The sequence below is a fragment of the Corvus hawaiiensis genome, chromosome 2 (assembly GCF_020740725.1).
Source record: "Corvus hawaiiensis isolate bCorHaw1 chromosome 2, bCorHaw1.pri.cur, whole genome shotgun sequence".
In the NCBI taxonomy this organism is placed as follows: Eukaryota; Metazoa; Chordata; class Aves; order Passeriformes; family Corvidae; genus Corvus; species Corvus hawaiiensis.
In genome coordinates this window covers 5,439,490-5,460,919 of record NC_063214.1, presented here as the reverse complement: position 1 = coordinate 5,460,919, position 21,430 = coordinate 5,439,490, and the positions used below count along the sequence as shown (strand labels likewise).

Below are 21,430 nucleotides of genomic sequence, written 5' to 3'. Positions count from 1 at the left end.
ACCTCTAAAAGATTCAGCACTGCCATTCTAGTACCAAAGCTATGAAGCACCAACACGCATTTTGGACTGCTGAACCCTTAGCTGGTATGTGTTCCCAGCCTATCACGAGGAGGGGGTGAAATGAAATTGTTTGGAGCTTCAAAGCTAGGTAGGAAATTTCTGACATAGTTCATTATGCCCTCCAGCCCCTGTATTTCTTTTTATTATCCTTTAGTCTTCAAGTCCTATATGTTCAACATCCAGGGTCACTCTAAGAATTGTCAAACATTATTCCCCGTGCTATCACTCACTCTCAGACAATAAGAAACTTCATTTTGTTTCACAGTCAATAACGTTTTAATGTCACTTCTTTTTTCATTTTCCTGCACGCTCTGCAATCCCTTCCAATATTAAAGAACAGAATGTCCCTATTATTGCTGTAATTCACCTCATAACATCCCAGATGCTTAAAATACTCTCCCAGGAGAAAAGAGTGTAGAGTCCCAAATCTCACCTTCACATTATCCTTGCCAAGAGGAAACAGCATTTACTATCCAGCCTTTCATTAAAGGAATTCCTTCTCTTTCATGAGATCTCTTAAAATATTTCTGATGCATGGAGAGCCTGGTTTCTTACCCTCCCTGAAGTTTATTTTTCCTCACGAAAGCCAAGGCTTCTCGTTCTCTTTATTTAAAACACAGGGAGGAAGGACAGACATAAAGCACCTCCCTCCACCTCCAAAGAGTGTTTTGGCCCATCTTTCCACACTCATTGAAGTTGTTTATTTGGTTTCTTGCCCTTCCCCTTGCTCCAAGTGACTCCAGATTTTCCCTTGCTTTGGTACAGATGACACTTAGGAGTCCAGCATCCTTATTTTCTCTACAACCTTGACCTGCATCTTTGTTCTTCCAGGCATGGCCAGAGCATCTCTTTTTCACCTCCAAACTGGAAGCCTCAGGCAGCCATTTATTAATTGCTTAACCCCGAATTGATTACCTTCCAGAGAGAGAACCTAACAACAATCTGTTAAATATTGACAAGCTGGAAGAGCTGGTGACAAAGTGCCCTGCTGCACATTTCCTCCTACCTCCCAGAGAACACCATTTCTCCAGCACTCCAGCTGTATCCTTAGCCATGGGTCTGCACCTGCTCCTCACCTCCTTTGGAGCACACAGCTCTGCAGAAATGACACTAAAAAAAAAGCTCACAAGTGTAATATCTAGGAGAGAATGCAGCCGGGGCAATCTCTTCCTCTTCCTTCTGGCATGCTAAAGAAGCATTTGTGCCCCTCAGCCGTGACCATTAGCACGAGAGAACACTCAATTTGCAAGGCAAAGCTGCCATCTTGTACTCACTCCTTCAGCAGAAAGAGCTTTCAAGTAAGCAGCAAATTGACTCATCCCCAAAGTCAAGTGTACTGGCTAAAAGCATGCATTTCTCCAAGATAAGTTTTCCCACTGTAGTGGTTTTGGTTCAAAATACTCATTACTTACTTATTTACCTTCTGTGAGATAAAAATTGCCCGGTTACAAACTGAACCCACTACACCCATCCCACCATAAAGGATCACAGGAATATGAAGTACAGCCATATAACAGCAGACAGTTTCCATTTCCTCCCCACAAACTCATCTGGATTCTTCCCTGTTCACTAACCAGCAGCAACATGCTGCCTCTCAAAACTTCAGTGATTCAGTCAAGACAGCATCCCTGAAAGACAGACAAAGATACAGGGAGATTCTTCAGCTACCTGCTGCCTTTTTATTGCTAATTAAGATGTTAGAACTCCTTGTCTGCATACACTGTAATTTATTAGTTTGACATGCTACACAGACTATCAGCAGTTGTCACCAAGGCTCTCATTTCAAATGGGAGGACAGGAGCTTTCTGGCATTTGGAAAGGAAAACAGAGCAAAACAAAACAAAAAAGGGGATGCAGAAGCATTTATGTTACTATTTCTTCCAGGCTGGGAGGGAGAAAGGTACAGTCATTCCCTCCTAAGCACAGTACTACTACCAGTGAGTAAAAAGGACAATCAGATGAGATTCTCCTCCCTGAGGAGGAACAAGCCCACGCACCAGAGGGAACTGACCAGCTGGAAAGCACAGGAAAACACTTTTTATACTAAACAAACAAACAAAACCAACCCACAACTGTGAGGGGTAACTGCACACAGGCTGCCCAAAGAGACTGCGGAGCCTCCATCCCTGGAGATATTCAAAACTGTCTGGACATGATCCTGAGCAACCTGCAGGAGGCTCGGACCAGATGATCTCCAAAGGTCCCTTCCAACCTCAACTGTTCCATGAAGGACTCTCCATAAGGACTGCATTCATTCACCACTGCTGTAGGCTCAGTTACCTTAGCTCAGCACCAAGCACCTGCTCAGAGCAGCCTCACTGCAACAGATTCTCTACAGAGAGAAGAGTGGCAAAAACACCCTCATCCCAGGAGATTCAGTTTAAAAATGTGGTTTCACAATGCAGTTAAGCGGATCTAGTTACCAGCTGCCATGGCAAAAAAAGCAGTCTTGCTTCCCCACTCACTTTATTCCTAGCAACATACACACACTCCTCTCCCCATGCTTGACCTCCACATGAGCTGAAAAAAGAATGACCCAAGGAAAGAGTTACTGGTTTTCACCAATAGAGCACGAACACTTTTTTCTTTGGGGGACAGGAGCAAACAACCCTTCCATTTAGCAGCAGGGAAACTCCACCAGCTCAGCCACATTGTGAGAGACAGCACCTTCAGAATGCCAGCAGATGGGTCAAGAGAGGGCAGGGAAGGAGAGCAGGGAAGCGTGTGAGGAAGCGCCAAGGTCTCTCTCTGCTGGGAGACCCTGATGGCAGGTCTCTTAACAGGCCTTGTGCAAAGGCAGCAAGTGAAAAAGTGCTGCAGGTGCTTGCTGCAGGTTACTCCCCATCACACAGAGTAAAATTAAGGTTTTCCAAGCCACCACTTTTAGCAAACAACCCTAAGAGCAGGAGACTTAATGAAGCCTAGCCTCCCATGCCTTCAGGAGGGAGGCTGTCTCTGAGACTAATGACTTGACTGCAAGCTCCAGCTGGAGCTTCTCCTACAGCTGGCACAGTCATTTGGAGGCTCTGCTGAAGCCCTTGAAGAAAAGGGTCTCCTTCAGTCCCGTCACTGCCCTGACTCAGCTACCTACTCTTCACAAGGCTTGCAGGAACTCGTTTGTTTCCAAGCTCTCTACGCCTGTCAAATTTGCGTAAAATTGGCCAAAGGGCTTCCAGGTTATCCGGAAAGGGGTGGCAGAGGCAGTATGATCAGATAAGCCCTCTTTCTCTGAGAACCCAGCCTGAGGAAACACAATGAGAGGCACAGGCTGGGAATCAAAAACCACGGAGGGAAGAAGCACTAAAAAGACAAGGTAGAACAAGGCTAAGAATGGCTTTAAAAGGGAAGACACACATCTTGCATTTGGCACAGCAGAGGAGGAGGAACTAATTTGAGAGTTCAGGGGAATCGGCAGACAACAAAAAACCTGAATGAATTTCAGAGGCAGAGATGGATAGGAAATGCTGTAGCTTACACTCCAGAAAGACCCAGGTGCGTGCCTGTGCATGTAAGTAAGCACCAGAGACAAAGGTTAAAATTTTGAAGTGAACAGAAATACGAGATCTCTCAGCAGAGAGAGGCCACTCCAGTTTTTATGAGTGGACAAAACTACAAAGAGGCAGGGACTGCAGGAAGAGGTGGACAGGGTGACAGAATAGGCCCCTTGCAGCCACACAAACACAAGCCCTGAAGCTGGTATACAGGGTAAACTCATGAGATCATAAGAAAAGCTCTGTCAGCAAGGCAGGAAAAGACAGACAATAGAACTTAGAGGATCTCTCCAGAAAGAGACCAAAACTGGTTATTGCAAGGTCAATTACAAAATCAAGAAAGGTAACATTTCATCACAACCCAGATGTAGAGCAGTGGGGGCTATTAAGAAAGCCCTTGTGAAGTAAATCACAGGGACAGACTAAACTGGCAGAGGGCTGGGAGAAAAAAGCTCCAGACAGTGCATCCCATGGGGCTTGCAAAGGACACAGCAGCTGCTGGAGGAGGAGGGGATAAAGCAGCTTTGCATTGAGGGAGAGAGGCTATGAGTAGGAAAACAAATTACAGAGACAAGGGAAAACGAGTTGGGACCCTTAAGACAAGGAAAAAAGGTTAGAAATTCTACCTTCATGAAAAGCGTGGAGAAGGAAAGCAGGACAGGGCAAACCAACAGGTAAAGACAGACTCTCATTTGTGTGCCAGTTCTCTTCATAAAGTTGCTACAGTTTGAGAAGCAAATCTGAAGGTGGAGAAGGGGCTATCCAAGCTTGGGGGGAATATCACCATCAGCATTCAGTGGAGAAAAAGTTAAAAGTACTTACAAGGGACAAGGTAGAGGGAAGAGGCCAAGCTCTGAGTGGAGAGGTCAGAATGGGCAGAGGACTCATGATGCCCCCACACCACTGCATGACAGCAGGAGCAGAAGCAGCAGATGGTGGAGATGGGAGAGAGGGCAGAAAAAGTGTCCCAGGGATGGGGGGAGATGCCACTGTATTGGTGGTGTAAACAGCTATGGGGCAGAAATACTGATAGAAGAGAAGTGGGGGGAAATCCAAGTCCAGGATGCAGAACCAGGAGTGGCAGGGGAGGAGAAAAACAGAAAGACCCTGAAGGGGTGGAGCAGTGCTGGCTGAAAATCAAGACATGCAAAAGCCTGGCTGGCAAAGCCAGGTACCTTGTTACAGCATAGGTGATCCAGGCACAGGGAGGAATGACTCTGGACTAACCAACAACATCTGCTGAACAAGAGGGGCCCCAGCCTTCAGCACCAAGACAGGAACAACACACGAGAGACACAAGAGAGCAAAGGGACACAACCTTAATGACTGCAAGTCTCATTTGATGTATGGAGTCTGGGAAAAGCTGCAAGTTGGATTTTTTCAGGATTACAGAATCAGCTCAGCAACACCACACGTCGGGCACCAGCCCCAACGCCTTTCTACCTCCCAGAGCAACCCATCTCAGCATCCACAGGATGAGATGGGGCAGCATGGCCCAAGAGATGCTCCAAAGGCGATGCACCCTGACTTCAGCAAGAGCAGACTTGCCACTGTGCAGGGCTGCAGGTTTATCTGAAAGTCTGAAAGAAAGCAGAGTCCCAGCTTCTAGACACAGACAACATGTTTGAGGGTGACTAAACAGCATTTGTCACTAAACAAAAAAACCTCTCCTAATCAACTGAGAAAAGGAAAGGTGGGGGATGAGGTAAATCTTTCCTCTGCTGATACACCACTCTGAGCATCCTCCTGCCTACACTCCCCAATGAGCAGATGTATGCAGAAGTTTTCATCTGCAGCTACTTACTTAGCAAAGCCTAGACCCCTCTGATCAGGGAGTTAAGGAAAGGCTTACGCAGCTACCAGAGAGGGAGGGTTTTATTTATCTGATTTCAACATGCCCAAGTCATCAGACTCTAGAGGAATTCAATTAATGAGAATAAAACTCTTGTTTGATGCAAGTCTGGAAGGGTGCAGTAGGTTGTTTTTTTTCTGTAAATAGCTGCACCCCCGAGATTTTACACTGATTATAAGACTTAACAGCGACCAAGTGATGCAAGCTGAACAGATACAGCAGCTGCACCAAAACACCACACACGTTCCAGATCTGTCGGAGACTGATAGAGCTGGAGGAGACCAGCACAAAGACAGGGAGAAGGGAGGGCTGCAGGGCCAGGAAGCTGGGACAGCAGTCCCAAAGGAGCTGCTGAGGCCATCCCCATCCTCATCTCATGGCAGCAGACTGCAGGTGGTGAGGGTTGACACAGGTTGCACCCACTAGCACAGCTTTTTGAGTACCTGCCTAGAGCAGCTGTGAAACGCCACCTCCCAAGACGAAGGCAAAATCAAATGTCCTGCACAAGCTGGTGAGGCAAGGCTTGGGTACCACAGGCACTTGGCTGCTCCTGGTCAATGTCCCAAAGCACAGAAGCCAGCCCTGGAGCCCAAGCCAAGCCATCCCTGGCTGGGAAGGTGCCCCCATGCCCACACAGCTGCCTGCTCCCCGCCAGGCCCTGGGGCGCCTGTCACTTGGTCAGGGCTTCCTGCCACCACAGCATCCCCTGGATCCTCCAGTGAGGAGGGAGGATGACCCGTGGGGGCAGCAGGGGTGAGGGGACCATGGCGATTCCCATCTTAGGCCAGGTCACGCTGGGTAAAGGTGCTGAGCTGTCACCACCTGTGACAGAGCTCCTGCCCTTCCTGGCAGTGTCTGTCCCCGCTGGCTCTGCCCGGGGCATGCCCTCTCACCCACAGCCACCCAGCGAAGTGGCACGGATGGGGCACAGCCCATCTCCCAAGGGGCTCCAGCAATCCCAAGGGCTGGCCCCAACATTTTAAATGTGGCAATGGTCAGGCCTGGGCTTGGGCTATGCTTCCGGCACTGTGAAAGAGCAGGAAACAAAGAATTCTGACGGCAATATAGGCTTTGGAGAATTTTACTGAGATAATCCTCTCCTAAGGTTGGCCAGCTGGCTTTAAAGGGAACAGACGGAGGAACATTAAAAATCACTGAACCAACGGGAACCAAACACGGGGCACAAAACTCTTCCCATACAAACGTTTCTTTTTAAATCCTGCCATGAAGAAAAGCACAGCTCCCAACACTGCTCCCAGGGGGTGCTAGTCCTAGGAGATTTACCCAATGTTTATTCAATGCACATTTCTCCAAAACCCACATAGTATATCCAGCCAGGAAACCGAACAAACATCCCTAATTTCCTTTGACACCTCCTAGCTACACTGCTCTGACAAAAGCAACCAGAGCCATCCAGTATCACTGCATGCCAAAACCAAAACAAAACAAAAAAAAAGAAAAAAAAAAAAAAAAAAAAAAAAAAAAAAAAAAGAAAAAAGAATCCCTGTTATCCCTGTTTCCTTACTAAACCCCTTCAACACAGCGAGCCAGCAAGAGGGAGGAATCACAGGCCAAACCAGCCAGATTCCATCAGCTGGTCAAGACAGCACCAATAATACCTCCTGGCTGTATACTTGGGAAAGACATGTAGGTGTTTCTATAGTCTACTTAAACAGAAACCTCAGAAACTCTCCCCTCTCTTCCCTAAGGGAGATTCAAGACATTTGAGGTTTAACAGCTGCAACAAACAGTGTCCTCTTACTAGAGAAAATATTCAGGAACAAGATAACAAGAGACACGGTTACTGAAACAGGATGAAAACATGGAAAAAGCCTCTGGGGTCTAAGTGCTGCCCTAATGACTGCAGACTGCTACTCAGAAAATCTGAATTCAAGTATACAGCTCTCATCACCACTTGCAGATCAAACAGGAATGGCAAGATGCAAACCTTGCTGCCTGCAGAAGAAGTAATCTAAGACACCATTTGTGAGCAACCCACTAGCAGTGCCACAGCCCCTGCAAACACAGAGAAATAAAAACCTGCAAATGCCCTTGATCTTGCATTCATTCCCCAGCACATTACTGTGCTGAACCCAAACATCACCACTTTAATGTCTGGAGCAGTTGAGGGCACAGTTATTATTACACATGAAACAGCAAGGGTATATATTCTCTATTGAAATTCAATTGCAGACATGGCAGATGGGTCAAAAAGATGGGTTAGAAGGAAAATAATGCCAACTATTCTCCTTTAAAATAGTTTTAAGACCAGTATCTTATTTATTTCACAGCCAAGAGTTAAAGCAATTCTACAAAGCCAACTCAAAATTAGCAGATATATTTTCCCTTTACACTAGAAAAGAATGCAGATGCTAAACCTATTATATAGACAGTGAAGTGTCATCAGAGCAAAGAAGGCAAAAATAGCTAAGTTATCTGTAAGATGACTAAGCAAATAGATTTTCAAAAATATGCTTTCAAAAACGACACCCTTTTCTTAGAGCTGCATACATCCGTTTAGCTTTGTTAATTTCTCAATTCTTTCTTTTGATAATTTATTTTTGGCCTCCCACTAGCATACTTCCCCAGAAGCCTCACTTCACCCTACCCACACTCAAGATTCGCATCCACATACGGAGGATGATTTAGAAAACGATGCTGATCACCCCAGTAACTATGGAGAATCTCTACTGCAGCACTTTCAGGATCATGTACATGCATTTCTTTTACATCTGTCCATCCATCCACTGGAAAACTGGACTGCTGCTGTCTCCCACCCTGATTTCTACCCCCTCTTCATCATCCCCACCTATATCTCAGGGGCCTTCATGGCTCCACTGGTACCTTCCAGGACTGATGAACCCTCCTTTCTCACATGACCCTTGCTCCCATCATTTCTGCAGGTAAGAAACAGCCCACCTCTTTCCCAGGCCACCACCAGTGCCAGGAGAAGGAGGTTGCATGATGCCACCTGAGGAACAGCAGTGGTTAGAGAAATGGGAGCAGCAGAGCTGGGTGCTGCTCCTGCAGCTGGGGTGGGAGCCACATTCCCCAGCACATCTCTTTACCACATGTGCTGCCAGCAGCCAGGTTTAGAGGCTGCTGGTATCAGCTATAGTCATGCTCCTCTGCACATCTTGCCCTTCCACCAACACCCAGATATCTCTGTAGGGAAAATTACTTTCCTCAGATTACATCTCTTTAGGGACTTAGTTGGCACCCACACAACTGCAGCCTCTGGTAATCTACATTTCTGAGGTAACAGCAGTAGTTGGTGCTTGGCCAAGCCTCCCACTGAGTCATTTTTCTGCCACGCCAAAGCCCTGCATATGGCTCCCCTCTGACACTTCCTCTCGGAAGGATGGGTACCCTAAAGAGGCTGATTAAACATTGGAATGGGCTTCCCAGGGAGGTGGTGGAGTCACCACCCCTGAGAGTGTCTAAGAGCCACTGGACACAGCACTCAGTGCCATGGTCTGGTGGACGTGGTGGTGGTTGGTCACAGGTTGGACTTGATGACTTCAGAGGGTTTTTCCAGCCTAATCAATTCTGTGATTCTGAGGCAGCTCCTGCTGCCTGCCCTGTCTGCTGCCAGGAACCCTGCCCTCATCCTCCAGGAGCCAAGCACAAGGCCCTGGGATCCCCTTCCCAGCAAGCAGGCTTCCAAGGCTCAAACCCATTACACTGAGATCATTAGGATGCTTTTAGTAACGTATCCCAGTGGATCTGCTAGAGCAGCTATTAGGCATTTGACACACAGCAAATCTTTCCTCACACTCACCCCTCTCCTCCCTACACTCTCCTCCAAAATGAGCCAGTCTAAAAAATCCAATGGGATCCAGGCAAGAGCCAGAAGAAGGGTGACAACAGCTTCTACACTACCCCATGCGGCTCAGGGCAGTCTCAGAGAGCTTTCCCCACTGCTCCAGAGCTTCCCCCACTGCTCCTTCCCACCACACATTTGCAGACACATTCTTCCCTGCAAAGACTAAAAGAAAAAAAATTTGTCCAAACACCAGAGCCAGGCACAAATCAGAATAACCACTGAGTCAGTGCTAGCCTTCCTTCGCTTGGCAGCCACAGGGTAGCATCTGCAGAGGGACCCTGCAGGCACAGCTGGAAAATTCAAGAGTGGATGAGGTGTAAGAGTGGCAGAAAATAGGAAATAAAAACTAGCCCTCTCAGGCAAGACTCATACATATAAAAGAACCAAGACAAGGTCCCTCCATGCTCTCATGATGACAGCAGTATCTGAGAGGTCACCTCTGAACACACCTCTCCTCACATCTAGGCAAAGGGAAGAGGTGGGAGATAAAGCAACGTGAGATGAGAAAAGCATGCTTTGATATCTAAATATGAAGACGAGCAGGTAGATTTACACCCTCCTTGTAGCCCTTTGGACTCTGGACAACTTTTGCCCCTCTGCAGTACAGGTATGTGAGGGTGAACTCTGAGTCCTACTCGCAGGAAAGGCACCTGAAACTGATCTTGTTCAAGTCCAACTCATTACAGCAGAAAGGAGTAAGTGCTTGGCGAACTTCAAGCATTTGGCAGCTACACACTCTAGATTAGATTTAACTGCCAACTAGCTCATGGCATGGGATTGATTGGATGTAACAGCTCCTGGCATGCCAGCGACCCATAGATTAACTGTGCTGCTGTAGCACTAATGGCTGGGATGAATCACAGCAGCTCCACGCTACAGTCACATGGGCTGTGCCCCACCAGCCTAATGGGGTGGGCAAGGAGAGCTCTCATTCAAGTAGGATAAGCAAGAGAGCTTGTGCAGGTATGTAGCACCATAGAGCTCAAAGTAAAAATCAATTTTCTTCTTTTTCTAACACCAAGAGTGAAATCAATCAGGGCACAACAATCTTTTCCGTTTTCTTCCATGTATAAGAAAAAAAAGCAGCCTGTTTGCTTACAGACAGCAAGCGAGACCTCAGCCCTAACACTGCGTATTTCCTCCCCTAAAGATCCCATGACACCTTTTTCAGCCACTCTCTCTACTTCAAGGAGTCAAGAACAGAGACAGAGTGACTTGCCTACAATTATATCACAAGTTAGAAGAAAGCACTGGAATTTGCACGCTGTGACTCCTGCTGTAGGCGCCGGATAACACTGCAGGCATAAAGGTCAAACCCTTCAGCAGGAGCTCTCAAGATACTGTCTGCAGGCCACAAGCAGCCAGCAGAAAGCTGGGAGATGGCACCATGCCAGCCCAGTTTCTCTTGGTATCCGTGTCCTTCCTTGGAAAGCGCCTTAGCGCCTGGCAGGGTGGTTAAGCAATCATCCCCCACAAGAAGGACCAAACATCCCTCCTCCCTAATGGGATCAGACAGCAGAGCGGGAAAATGGGCTATGGGAACCTCCAGGAGGGGAAAGCAAAGCCTGACAGCGTATTCAGGAGGGTGGAAGAAGCTGAGGGCCAAGGACTGTATGAGAAGGGAAGGAGCAGAAAGCACTGAGTCAGGGAGATGAGATGAAATGAAATGATATGGTGAGAGGGGGGCAGAGCACTTTGAAAGCACACCGGAGATAAAGGCATTCAGATAATTGCTCAGAACGGAATAAATACTAGTAAGTACTATAATTACCTCAAATACTTTACAAAGCTGTAAGGAGAAATATGACTAGAAGAGAGGCTGGCACACACATGCTTGTTGGGAAGCTCCTACTTCAAGCTATCAAGAAGGAACCAACAAGGCCTGACACCTAGGTTGGTAATTTCAGTTTGGCAGCCAGCCAGAGCCCTTTGGCTGGATCCTAGGTACTGGGTAACTCGAGTTAATAAGTGCCAGCTTCCAGAAGTATGATTTTCCAGAGTACTGAGCTTCTGCATGACTTCTGGCAACAAACGGCTGCCTTCTCATACTCATACTCAAGGTCCAGCTTCCCTTTCAGAGTTTTGGAGGATTCCTATGTTCATGGTGCTGATGCTGAATGGAGACAAAATGATTAATCCAAGATGACAAAAGCTCAATTTATCTAAGCAGCCAAATCTTAATAACCTTGCTGTCATGAGACATCAGAGCCCTTTTTTCCCAAAGAAGCAACCAAAAACTCTGCTATTTTGGGGCTCAGTATCTCATCTTCAAGCCTCCATTTCTCTAAAAGCTTCAGAAACCACCCATTTCACAGCAGCCTGGGTCAGTGCTGAGCACCTCTCAAACACAGAACAGACATTTAGCTCTACAGAGTCTGTTGAAAAATAGATCTACCTCACTCCCTGCTCCCATCTCCCTTTGACAAGCTTATCAACTTCCATACAAAGCCCAAAAGCCATAAAAGTGACAGCAGGCCTCAGGCAGACACATCAGGAACGCAACGCAGGACGAACGACCAAGAAAACCACCCCAAAAAACCCCCAGATGCACCACCACTCCCTGTTATTCCCCCTGTAATCACAGGGACTCCAGAGGGCAATTCTTCCCATATTTGCTGGGAAGCAGAACTGTCAGCTTCCGTGAGCAGAGCAGGGAACACCAGGCAAATGACAGCAATTCCAGACTCATGCCACTAGCTAAAAAAAACCCCAAAACTTAGCAGTGCTACAACAGCTATCAAAAATCACCTCCAAACATACCAGAGCTTGATGAGCTGTTTTGCAAGGGGCAGAAAAACAATACCCAGAACACCAAAGCAAACAACTGGCAATAGTGAAATGCTTGGCAGTGCTAATGCCTGTGCAGCTGCCCCAGATGCTGCTCTGGATCCCAACAGGGCCAACCTTGTCACCAGAAACTGCACTGGAATCTCCTTATTCCTGTATTTCGGCAGCAACCTCATCCCCTCCTGACCAGCAACGTCTTAAGTCTTGCCAAAATCAGAAGAGACAGGAGAAGTGCTAGATGATTTTTCAAGTCCAGATGGAATCAGTATCTTGTTTGGAAAGAAGTCAGCTAAGAGGAGTAGTAAGTACACTGCCCAGGAACAAGACAAATACAGACAGATCCTCACTGTCTGAGTTTCTTTTGTACTCAGGATTCTTTGACACTTGAAAAGCAATGGGCATGTTGTAAAGCCTGGCATTTGGCAAGATCGATCCTTCAGAGCCTGTTCTCCTCTATCTTTCTTACCAGTTGGGTTCTTCACCTTCCTTCTCCTCCTAATGCCTTCCCTTGGCTCATCTTTTTTACAGCCTGGAGAAGAGAGGGCTCCAGGGAAACATCACTGCAGCCTATCAGTACTCAAAGGGGACTTAAAGAAACGATGGAGAACAACTTTACAGACAGCCAGATAATGATAGGACAAGGGGGAACAGTTTTAAACAAAAAAAGGGGAGACTTAGATTAGATGTTAGGAGGAAATTCTTTACTCAGAGGGTGCAGGGGCACTGGAACAGGCTGCCTAGAGAAGCTGTGGATGCCCCATCCCTGGAAGCACTCAAGGCCAGGTTGGATGTGCCCAGAGCAACCTGGTGTAGTGGGTGGCATCCCTGCCCATGACAGGCAGGGAGTGTGGAAGTAGATGATCTTTAAGGTCCCTTCCAATCCAAATCATTCCATCAGGCTGTGATCCTTTTCCCACTCCTCCACTTTACAGTGCACCACGCCTTGCTTCCCTGTGGATCGTTGCCCACTAAGAGCTGGAAATGGACCTAGAAACACCAAGGAACTACCAGCACCAGAATAAAAATCAAAAAGGAGGAGCCATAGGAGGGCTCAGGCAGTGGTTTCTGCCAGAAACTACAGATTAAACACCAAGCAGCACAGAGCAGGCAGCCTCTGCCAGGAGCTGGTAACACTTAAGGGAGTGGGTGGATCAAGCACTGGACTCACTGGAGGACTGAGAACTGGTCACACATCCTTGGACTCACAGTAATGAGGCCCTGGGACACGGAGCATGCACACCCCAGCAAACTGGGGTAACCCAGCCAGATGACCTTGCCATGCCCTCTAGCCACCTGCCTCCTCAGCACCCCGTTCCCTTGGGACCCCACAAATATCTGCAGGACCAAGTGAAAAACAGATCTACTTTCATGTCAGACACGCATACACACAGTCCCTCTAGGTGTTTATCGGGTTTGCCACGTCAGCTTTGAGATCAATCAAGTCCCTCCAATGGGTCCTCACGAGAGCAGCCTGACGTGCACCCTCCCCTGCCTGCCACACCAGGCAGGAACCAGGCTGGAACATCTCCTTTCAGGAGCACCCCTGCTTTTTGGCATTTGTGTAAGTACTGTACAGCAATGGTACAAGTCCTCAGTGTCAAAGCCTCTCCCTTTCCAAGAAGGGCTTCCCATCACTTAGCTGAGATGGTCTGGTTTTGTGCTCATGTCCAATTACTTACTGAAATGCGACTTTAGCAACAGCCAGAAAGGCAAGACTTCCTCTAGTCCCATTGCCATTCATTAATTAAACCTAACAAGAAAAAGCTTACTGGCTTACATCATCTGAAACATGCTCCTGATGGAGACAGGGTGAGCAAGAGGTTAGAGCTGGACATGACAGAGATGCACAGAGATGCCCCAGACCCACCAAAAGCAGCTGCAGGCTCCATTTCTTTGCCTTGCAATGTGATCAAACCCAGCTCTGTCAGGAAAGGCTCCATTTTAGCCTCTCCATGGCTGATAAGAAACAGATGCTAAACGTCCCCATATATTCTAATGCAGAGAACTATTCCTTAAGAAGATTTTATTCGACTAGGAAAGAAATGCCAATATAAAAATGGAGTCAAAACCAATTTAGAAGGTTATCATTAAGAAGTATTTAGGAACTTCAAAGCCAGAGGCAAATCACAATACAGTTTTCCAGACACTGGCTGGAGGGCCTAAACACCCTTGATACCAGTTGACAAGTCAAATCATGAGCTGAGGAACGCTAGCAACAATAAGAAAACCCTATTGTGCCGAAAAATCCTCCTCTTCCTTTCAGGTGATTTTTCTAGTGCTTGAAGTTCCTGGGCAGGGTATGCACATTGCTAACTATCAGACAGCAAAGAGCACTCTTTCAGGTTACAGCACTCTGATTCACCTAAGGTAAACCAATGAAAACACCTCTGGCTTCAAACTAGACTGTATAACCTTTAAATCAATGACAGAACCCATGACTAGTTTTGTAAGGGTAAGAAAGAAACCAAGAGAGACCAAAAGAAAAAACTTTAAAAAGATTTTTTTTTTTCCAAAAAAGGCAATTTCCTGGTTAAAAAAAACACCTCAACAAACCTCCCAACACTGAGCAATGTTCTCCCTATGACCATCTCTCTCCCCACCCCCTTCCCTGTGGTGTGCAGCACTGTTTATTCTGCCTTTCACTTTATATAATGGGTCTGGTAGAAGTGTTCTAAGTACACATTCGATTTGCAATAAAGACTGCTTTAATAAAGACATCTAACTTGACGGAAGGTCAACTAAAAGACAACAATTCGCATAAACCAAAACCTCCTGTGTAAATAAACAGGATTTGCAGGAGCCTCAGGATGTCAGACAGTCTGGCCAAGACTGCAAGAGGGAGTCTACCTATGCAGAATTATGTTTGGGGATGAGCAGGAGCAGAGCCTGCCAGCCTGGCTCCTACGGCCACAGCAGCCTCCCACCTTAGGGAAACCCAGTGAGCCACCTCAGCCCCACGCAGAAATGAGGCAATGGCCAGGGCTGTGTGCAGAGCCCTCGTCCAGCACATTCCCCAAGTGAAGCAGAGTCACAGCCCACCCCGGCACGCTCGGGATCAGTCCCGGTCCGGCACTGCGCGCCACAGCAATCCCGAGGCAGCAAGCACAGGCACGAGGGCAGTGGAATTGGCTCGCAAAACGAAGCTCGCGGCGGAGGACTTCGGGCAGACACAGATGGAGAGAGCACGATCTTGGCCACTGCTGCTAACAATGCACTGAGGAGCAGATGAGGCGCCAGCAACATCCCTGGGCCGCTAGCTGTGGTAAACAAAAACAACCCCAAACCCCCTGTGTGCAAACACCCACTGCGCTGTTTCATCCATATGTTCCCCTCCAGCCAAGCAGCCCTCAGGCCCTACTGCACCTAGATTTGTGTGTCAGCCACTGGCCCCCTCAGCCTGTGTGCCTGGGCAAGCAGCAGGAGAGCAGGAGGGTGCAGGAGCAGAACTCTTGAGTGGCAGCCAAGTGCACACTGCTGCTTCCCAGCCAACCCCTTCCCCTCCAGGGGACAGGCCTGGAAGATCATCCCTTCATTCTCCAAGAGTCACCTCGGCATGGGTATTTCACTCCAACGTGCCATTTACAAGTGAGCTGCAGCTTCAAGACCTTACGCACGCTCTGCTCCCCTCTAGGAATCGCAAATAAATCACCAATTACTATGCATGAATAGAGAGAGGAACAGGGTAATGAGTCTATGTACATATATACATATGCAATGTTTGAACACAAAGAGTCATAAATTGCATTCACAGGTGGTATTCTGGAGACTGCAAGAGACTCAAAAGCAGAACTATTCATAAACCAGTCACTGACATGAATGAGTTCAGCGTTCCCTAGAAGCCTATTGTGTTTCCTATATATTACACTATAAATATGAGGAGTATCAGACTTTGCATCCCTGCAAAAAAAAAAAAAAGGAGGTAAATCTTGCAACTACACATAGGATTAGCACTGGCTGGCACAAGTATTAATGGTCTCATTGCTGCATGAGGATTATTTACAGCACTTGCTCTATTTTCCCATTTTGTACTTGCTGTGATGAAGTGCCACTTGTTTAAAGAACCCTGTAACAAACACTGCAGCAAGAGGGGGGCGAAAAAACAGCAGAGTTCTACGAATGTTACACCCACACGCCAGATGTGGGTTTTCAGACCCTGGTTTCACAGTTAACTTGGATTTTGGTAGGTAGTTAACACTTGATATATTATATTAAATCACCCACCATCTCTTTCCATACCACAATTCCTCCTTCAGTGATTTTAAATGAGTTTGCAGAAGGGAAAGGAAAGAATGAGTTGCATTTCTTTTTCTGCATATTTGACCCATAGTATTTGACTCATATTCTAGCATTAATCTTACTTGTTTAACAGCAAACAACACTCCTTTTCTAGTCTGTCAGATTTATGTTACAAAAGAGGCATTTTTACTCCACTAAGTCAAATGATGTCTCAGTTTTACAAGGGGTTACCTTGTCACACTTCTGTGTGACTCGTGGCTTTGAGGCACTATTACACATCCCCAGCTTTATCAAAACTGGCAGCTTGGCAAGCGTGGACCAACCGGCTAAAGAAGTCCAGGTGAAAAGAAGGAAAAGAAAAGTAACTCCAGGCATACAGTGGTACACATCCTGCCCTTAAAAACAGCCTCACAATCAGCACAAGGAGCTCAGCACGATGTTTTTACGAACTAGATACGTCCATGGGATTTGGGAACCACTAAAAAGCAACCGATCCTCCAAAGCGACAGATGACACCTCGCAGCTCGTCCCTCGGGGAGGATGAAGGCAGGTTAGAGCCAGTTTTAGGTCAAAGGCAGAAAGCTAATTCCTGCAAGCAGGGGGTCGGGGCGGCCTCGGCAGCGGGCCGGGCGCCGGGTGAGCTCCAGCACGGGGTGTGGAGCGCAGGGCTGGCGGGTCCCAGCGACGGGGAGCCCTCGGCAGGAGGAGGGATGCCCTCGGCAGGAGGAGGGATGCCCTCGGCAGGAGGAGGGATGCCCTCTGCTGCTCCTCCGCCGCAGCAGCTGGGCGTGCTCCGGAGCGCGCACCGACCCACAGACCCGAGCGCTCCATATTAGGAATCCCTAATCCAGAATGGTGTTATTGTTCTTCAACAGCAGGGATGGAGCGTGTGAAGCCAAGGCAGCAAGCGCTGTGCCCTCTGCCTACACCCACCTTGCGGGCTACGACAGCCTCCCTGCACTCACGGAGCAAAGGCACCCTGGATAAACTTAGCTCGGAGATGGCTTTTTTTTCCAGGGAACCCAAGGAAGCAAGCTAGTGGTTAGAGGAAGTTTGAACCACCTCCAAAACCATTTCAGAGTTCGCTCTCTCTTTGCTAAAGACAGGCAGAGCACATGAAAAAAAAAACCACACACACACAAATTACAGACGTGGAAGCATGACTGCAATTCTAGTACAGATCTTGTTTCCAAATTGGCAGAGCAGGTATGTATGTGACAATTCTCAAGATAGTAAAATTGCCAGCCTTGCCGCTTCTTCTCTCAATAGTATTAATGCCAGCAGAAAATCATAGCAATGAAAAGGCAAATCAAAACAGCTCCGAGGTTGCTCTGTACATACACAGGCAGAAAGCAGCATGAAGGTGCCGAGCTGTATTTTCCACAAATGTTCCTATCAACTCATCAGTACTTAAGCCTCGCACATGGTCTGCAGCAAAAAGCCTAAGAGGCATTTCAATTGTCTTGTATTCTGCTTTTCCCAAATTTGTAGGAAGGAATCCCGCATTCCTGCAGCCTCTCTCACCCAGCACTGGGATCCCAAAGGGCTTTGCAGAACTGCATACAGTCATCCCTGGGGCAGGCACTTGTGGGACGGGACAAAACCCCACGTTTAACGGTTCACAGGGTACAAAACGCCGGCAGAGAGAAGGGACTACAGGAGGACTTTGAGAGGCAGCACAAAGCAATCAAATTGCATTTCACGGCAGCACGGACTGCCTTCCCTCTACATTTCAACGCGCTCTTCGAGAGCCAAGCAGAGCACTTTGTTTCTGCAGCCTACCTTACCCCAGGCATTTTCTCTGCTTTCATTGTGCAAGCTCAGCACAGACCCGTGTAACTCCCTACCCTTACGATTGCCGTCCGAGACACTCCCCGGCCCCAGCAGCAGCAGCCCCTGGACGGCCGCTTTCCTTCCCAAGTTGCAGCCGGTGCCCGGCGCGGAGCCGCCCGTCCCCTCTGCTCCCACCGCCCCCACGCCCCGGCCGGACCCCGCGCCGCGCCCCGGGGCACGGCAAGGAATGGTCACCGGGGTGCTGCGGGTGGAGGTGAAACCCTGATTTACTTTATACATATATATATATATATATATATATATATATATATATATACACACACACATATTTACGGGGGATTTCTTCCGCCACTCCTCCCTCCGACCACAGGAGCAGCGCGGGCAGTGACAACTCCTGAGGACAGGCGCTTGGCACTGGCAAGGGGTGATCCTCCCGGACGCCCTGCGAGGGACGGCGCCCACCGGGGGTCCCGTCCCGTCCCGCCCGTCCCCGCCGGCGCCGGGCACTTACCGAGGAGCAGCAGGGAGGCGAGCTGCGGCCGCAGGGTCCGCATGGCTGCCGGGGCGCGGGGCGGCGGCCGCCCTTACCTCCCGCCGCGGGGCGCCGCGGGGCGCCGGCTCCCGGGGCAGGCGTCGCGCCGGGCCCGGCGGCACAAAGGGAAGGCGGCGGGGCCGGCACGGGGAGGCGCCAAGGCAGGCGAGGGCATCGCCCCCGCAGCGGGGCGGCCGCCGCGCCTCCCCCCCGCGCCGACGGCTCCCGCGGGAGAGGCAGGAGGAAAGCGAGAAAAAAACGTCTCCTCCAAGGGGCGGAAAAAAAAGAGCACGGGGAAGGTGCGGGAGGGGGGAGTGGGGGGGCCACAAAGCGACAACAAAAAGACCCCACCCCGCAAAGTTACAAAAATAAGCGGGGCGCCGCGCCCCACGGCTTGCCCCGGCCCGCCACCCTCACCTGCCCGCCCGCCCTCCCGTTCAGCGCTGCCGCCGCCGCCGCCGCGGGGTGCCCGGCGCTTCCTCCGCGCCGCCAGACCCCGCCCCCGGCCCGCCCCGGCCCGCCCCGCCGCCGCCCGCTCCCCCCGGCCCGGCGCGCACGGCCCGGGGCTGCCCCCGGCGAGCGGCGCTGCTGGGACGGGCTGCGGAGCGCGGCGGCTTTGGAAAGGTTGCGGCGTGGGGCTCGGGGGTGAAGCCGAGGTCGTGAAAGAGCTGTAGGGGTAAACCGGGTTCCTTTGTTTTAAGGGGGGGGAAAAAAAAGAGAGAGTCCTCGGGCGCTCCTCGGAAACCCGGCGTCTTGGGACATGGTATAAATGCGCCCTTTTGTTCCCGTGCAAATCAGAAATAACAGCCGAGCTTTGCAAGTTTCTATCAACTCGTGACCGTCCCGCTGCGATGCGCTGTTGCCGAGACCCGAATCCAGGGCTGGTATTAATGCCAGGTAGCCAGATGTGAGCCCTCCCCATGTGCAAGCACTGCTGCACTTGGGATGCTGCCCAGTCAATCAACACCACAGTGTGTCAATGGCAGAACTGCATTAAAAGTACATCCAGGAAACTCTGAAATGCATAAATATGGCAACACTGGACTGGGGTTGAGGTTGTTTGTAAATAAAACGAGAATGAGAAAGCCCTTCTCAAGGGGTTCAAATTTCCTTCCAAATGAAACTCCCAGTTGCTTGTTTGCTTACAAAAATAAGAAAGAGGCCAGAAGTGACAGCACTAGCAGAATGAGGTACACTCCTAGTGCTCCCATCCTGCAAGGATCCTCTACAAGAGACCCTTCTGCCTACGGAGTATCCCCCAGTGAAGTGTTGGTGATGCAAATGTAGGAACCCAACCCTTTTATGCCACAGAAAGGCAGAAAACAGCACAAACCCAAACTGTCTAATAAAAGATGCCAAGTCCTTAGAAGCTGTACCCAGCAGAAGTCAGAAGCTGTCTGGATTACCATATGGACTTGCTTCCCAACGTGGCTGTCGTGGCAGATGCATTGGTAGCCAGCTCCTAGTGACCCAGCAAATTCTGTTTCTGCAGGCTAATAATGTTAAGCATGCCATTTTCAGAGTGGGAGGCTTAATTTGCAGCTTTGCCACTCTCTCTGAGCAGAGGAACCAAAGAACAGAATAACCAGAGATCTGGGAGAGAAAGGGTTAGTGTTGTACTTGCACTGAAAACGAAGCTCACGCTTTGGCCCTTAAGCTTTAATTGCATCAACACTGCCTTCAAGTGAGACTTGGAAAAGGAACAGAGGTGTTGATAAGAGTTCATAGAAAATACTAGTCTATTTGGCTTTTCTCTTAGGTGATTTGAGGACTGAAATGTCATCCACTGTAATATTGCTCAGCTTACCCAATATTTGTCACATTTGTCCTATTATAAGTCCTCATGGACAAGTCCATGAGTATTCAGAGCAAGAACAGTGGAGCTACTTTGAAGTAAACGTCCAACATCTTTAAATTGGTGCAGGATAAAGATCATTTCCTCTATTGCTCCAAAAGATGTATAACTAGAAAAATGAATAATAGCAAAAGAAAAAAAGGCAAATTAAGAAATACAGGGCACAGGCAGGTTAAACTCAACAAAAAAAGGAAGTATTAAAGCTTGGTGATACACAAGGTAGTTTTTCTAGATGGCAAGGGATATAGACCTCAGATTCATGACATTCCTATATGGACACATTATTTCCATCTTCAGATGAAGAAACAGAGATGAAAACACTGGCATGATTCAGGTGAGCTCCCGGGACAGGTCAGGGACAAGCCTCGTGTCTTGGCTCTGAATACATTGCTTTTGGCAGTGGAGCCTGTTGGAAGATAATTCAAGATGCATTTATGTGAATTCTTGCTATTTTCCAGGCACTATGTGACTTTATAGCATACAAGCCTAACAGGAGCATAAGCATGCCCTGCAAAAATGTTATCAGAGATTCACTAAACTCACATCCTCTTCTCAGAGCTCTTGCAGAGTACTGCATTAATGCATAGTAACAATAAAAATATAAAAAGACCGTGGAAATGACATTATAGCATTATAAGATTAATCCAATTCCAGTCAAATTAGATTATAATAAGGACTGTGTGTCCTGAAGACTATTAATGGGAACCTGTGTTTCGAGAGCTTCATCACCTTTGCGTGTGTTCTCCTCCCTGACCCCAATAATAAAAATAGCTTGGTGCTCACGAGAGCGCCCTTCTTCAGAGGACTTCACAAACACCTTCTGGTCTTCTGGGGAAAACATCAGCCTCACTTCTGCATCAGTGGAGAAACTGAGGCTCGGGCAGGACACTTTCTCCAGCCTAAGGAGGCAGCCAGCCCTCCCTCAGGCTTGGCTCTGGTGTTTCAGGCTCACGTGGTGGGGCTGTGGCTCCCTGTGGATGTCTGTCAGTCCGCGTGG

The 21,430-nt window shown here is 48.6% G+C and overlaps 1 protein-coding gene across 2 annotated transcripts in view; it reads right to left on the bottom strand.

The window, feature by feature from the left end:
- IGSF3 (immunoglobulin superfamily member 3) overlaps nt 1–18,657 on the bottom strand; it is a 94,752-nt gene extending 76,095 nt beyond the window's left edge. For both annotated transcript variants that reach the window (XM_048293657.1, XM_048293658.1), the window contains exon 1: nt 18,558–18,657. In XM_048293657.1, the coding sequence (XP_048149614.1) occupies nt 18,558–18,600 (43 nt within the window). In that variant the 5' untranslated portion in view covers nt 18,601–18,657. The remainder of the gene's footprint in view (nt 1–18,557) is intronic.
- Nucleotides 18,658–21,430: the final 2,773 nt, after the last annotated feature.